Source organism: Mus caroli, chromosome 8 (assembly GCF_900094665.2).
Source record: "Mus caroli chromosome 8, CAROLI_EIJ_v1.1, whole genome shotgun sequence".
NCBI lineage: Eukaryota > Metazoa > Chordata > Mammalia > Rodentia > Muridae > Mus > Mus caroli.
In genome coordinates, this window is record NC_034577.1 from 16,930,224 (window position 1) to 16,932,655 (window position 2,432).

At 40.0% G+C, this 2,432-nt stretch overlaps 1 protein-coding gene across 1 annotated transcript in view; it reads left to right on the plus strand.

The window, feature by feature from the left end:
* Nucleotides 1-2: 2 nt before the first annotated feature.
* The window catches only part of LOC110300153 (28S ribosomal protein S31, mitochondrial-like), a gene marked incomplete at its 5' end in the record, with an annotated part of 14,554 nt that continues 12,124 nt past the window's right edge, over nucleotides 3-2,432 (plus strand). The window contains one exon of the mRNA XM_029480683.1: nucleotides 3-96. Within this exon, the coding sequence (XP_029336543.1) occupies nucleotides 3-96 (94 nt within the window). The remainder of the gene's footprint in view (nucleotides 97-2,432) is intronic.

Below are 2,432 nucleotides of genomic sequence, written 5' to 3' on the forward strand. Positions count from 1 at the left end.
TACGTCCTCGCCCTTTCTCGGGCCTCCCTTTGTCCTGTGGAAACCGGGACGTCTCGGTGGCTGTGCTACCCGCGGCTCAGTCCGGAGCTGTGAGGTAAGGCGGTTCAGAGCTGTTGGCCGCGCCGGGCTTCCAGGACTCGCTTGCCCTCTACTTGCCTTGCAGCGACATTTTTTTTTCCAGCCGCCGGGGGTGGATACTGTAAGCGTAGGCTCTTGGAAACGGTTGTTCGAAGTGTGGGCAGAAAGAAATCGTAGAACGACAAAGCAGTTTGTCCGATGCCGTGATGAGTGTGGCAAACAGCCATAACAACAAGTCTTGTTTCTTGTCCCGCGGTCTTTCTGCTGCAAATCTATCCCTCATCCTGCTTGCTGTTACTTCTCTTTGTACGGACTCCAAAAGAGAGGTCGTTTTCTTTCATCTTCTATGCTTCCCAAGAATTTTTATAGCCTCGTTAATGCGTCCCTCCTTTATTCCCTACTACATTATTTAAAGTGCGTTTATGTCAGCTACCGATGTTGAGTTCNGAATAAAACAGTCCTACCATTCTGGACAGTAGTATACTTCCATCGAGGAGGTATTCAAGTAGAGTGAAGATAGCATGGGTAAGCACAGAGTTCATTCTCTCCACAGATAACTAGAGGAGAGCAAATAGAGACCTCGAAGTTGTAAGAGGTTCATGGTATTCTTTCTGGGCACGCCTGTCCTCAACGCCTACCTCANTGCTGAAGCAAGATAGCAGTGGAGATGGAAAGGATCAAGTCCGTGAAGGAGTCTGCACAAAATAAAGTGAACAGGATGTGACCTATGATGAAGTAACGGAGTGGTCAAAAGGAGTGACTATTTCTGCTGATTGCTCTAGAGAACTGCCAGAAGGAGAAAGATGTTTCAGAAAGATTCTAAAATGTCTCAGCATTTTAAAAATGCAAGACGAATTTTTATTGTAGGAGCCTACACTGAAGGGTGAAAAATGTGAAGTCAGTCTCTGAGGGAAGCCATGTGGTGGTTTTAGTTGGATGTTGGGGATTTGAATTCAGGGTTTCAAAATTAGTGGAAGCTCATGAGGTATTCTCAAAGAAAAGAAGCTCATATGAGCATTTAGGACAATAGTTTTATTATTTTATGCTAGGGAGCATTCATGGCTTTCCTGTAATACAGGTTGGGTTTTTTTGTTGTTGTTGTTGTTGTTGCTTTGTTTTTTGTTTTTTGTAGTGTCACAGCACTCTTGAAAGGAAACTAGGTTGTGCTAAATAAAGTTTATATGTGTGACTTGTTTTTCTGATTTTCCTATGTCAAGATACCTTTAACATTAACTTTCAGAAATAAAATAATAACTGTTTCCAAAATTGAATTGTACCNTATTGATATCACAAGAGTTCTGTGTATTGGTCATGACAGTACTTCCCTTTGTAACTTATTTTTCACTCTCAAGTATCCTCCAGCATTTTCATAAGCAAATTATATAGTTTCAGAGTTTGGGAAAAATATTTTTTGCATTAAAGTGTTCCAAGCCTGGGGCTGCCAACTGCTAACTTTGACAATTTGATACATATTAATAACAAATTATTAATTTACTATAATAATAATAATACACTATTAATAATATGATGTAATCCAGAAAACAAATTGCAGCTGAGTTACCTTGGGTTTTAGTTAAAATGCAAATTCCCCCACTCCATTCCAAATGTGAAAACTCGTGAACCCATTGCCTGTGCACAGCAGCAGGTCAGAAGTCCTATGGCCTTTGGGGCACCAGCTTCTTTTTTTTATAAAATGAGAATGTATTTTTGTAAAATCATAAGGATTAAGTAGCATAGCTATTCAACAGAAGTCTTGTAACTACTGGTGCCATCATCACTTGAGAACTTGTTTAAAATGTAAAATGTTTAGCTCCTTCTTGAAGGTACTAAGTCAGGATTATATTGTGGGACCAAAGAATCTACGTTCTAGCAAGTAGGGTAGGTAATTTCTGTGTGTTTTAAAGACTAAGAAACAGTACTGTAGCCATTAGCATCCTAAAGGTAGAAACTGTTTACTGGGCCCCAGTCTGACTGCTCACCATACCACATGATAAACCAATTGAGCCATGGAACAGGATGTTGGAAGCAACTATAGTTGAAAAGCCAGGTAATGAAGAAGATGGAGTGTAAAAGTATTTTTTATTCGCTGATGTAATTGTCATCTTGGATGCTTCTGCTTCCATCTGCTAACCTAAGCCTAGTCCTGGAAGCTTCTAGCCTCCGTAAATCTTATCTAGGCCTAGAATGGATATGATTTGACTTGATTTTTTATTATGACACCTTTGGTCACCAAAGATTCTCAAAGAGTCTCAATCTTCACCAAAGATTCTCAGAGAGACTTTGGACTTTTAAACAATGTAGGCACCTGAGTGAAAGACTAAGGGAACTTTAAAAATTGGACTGAATATACTTTG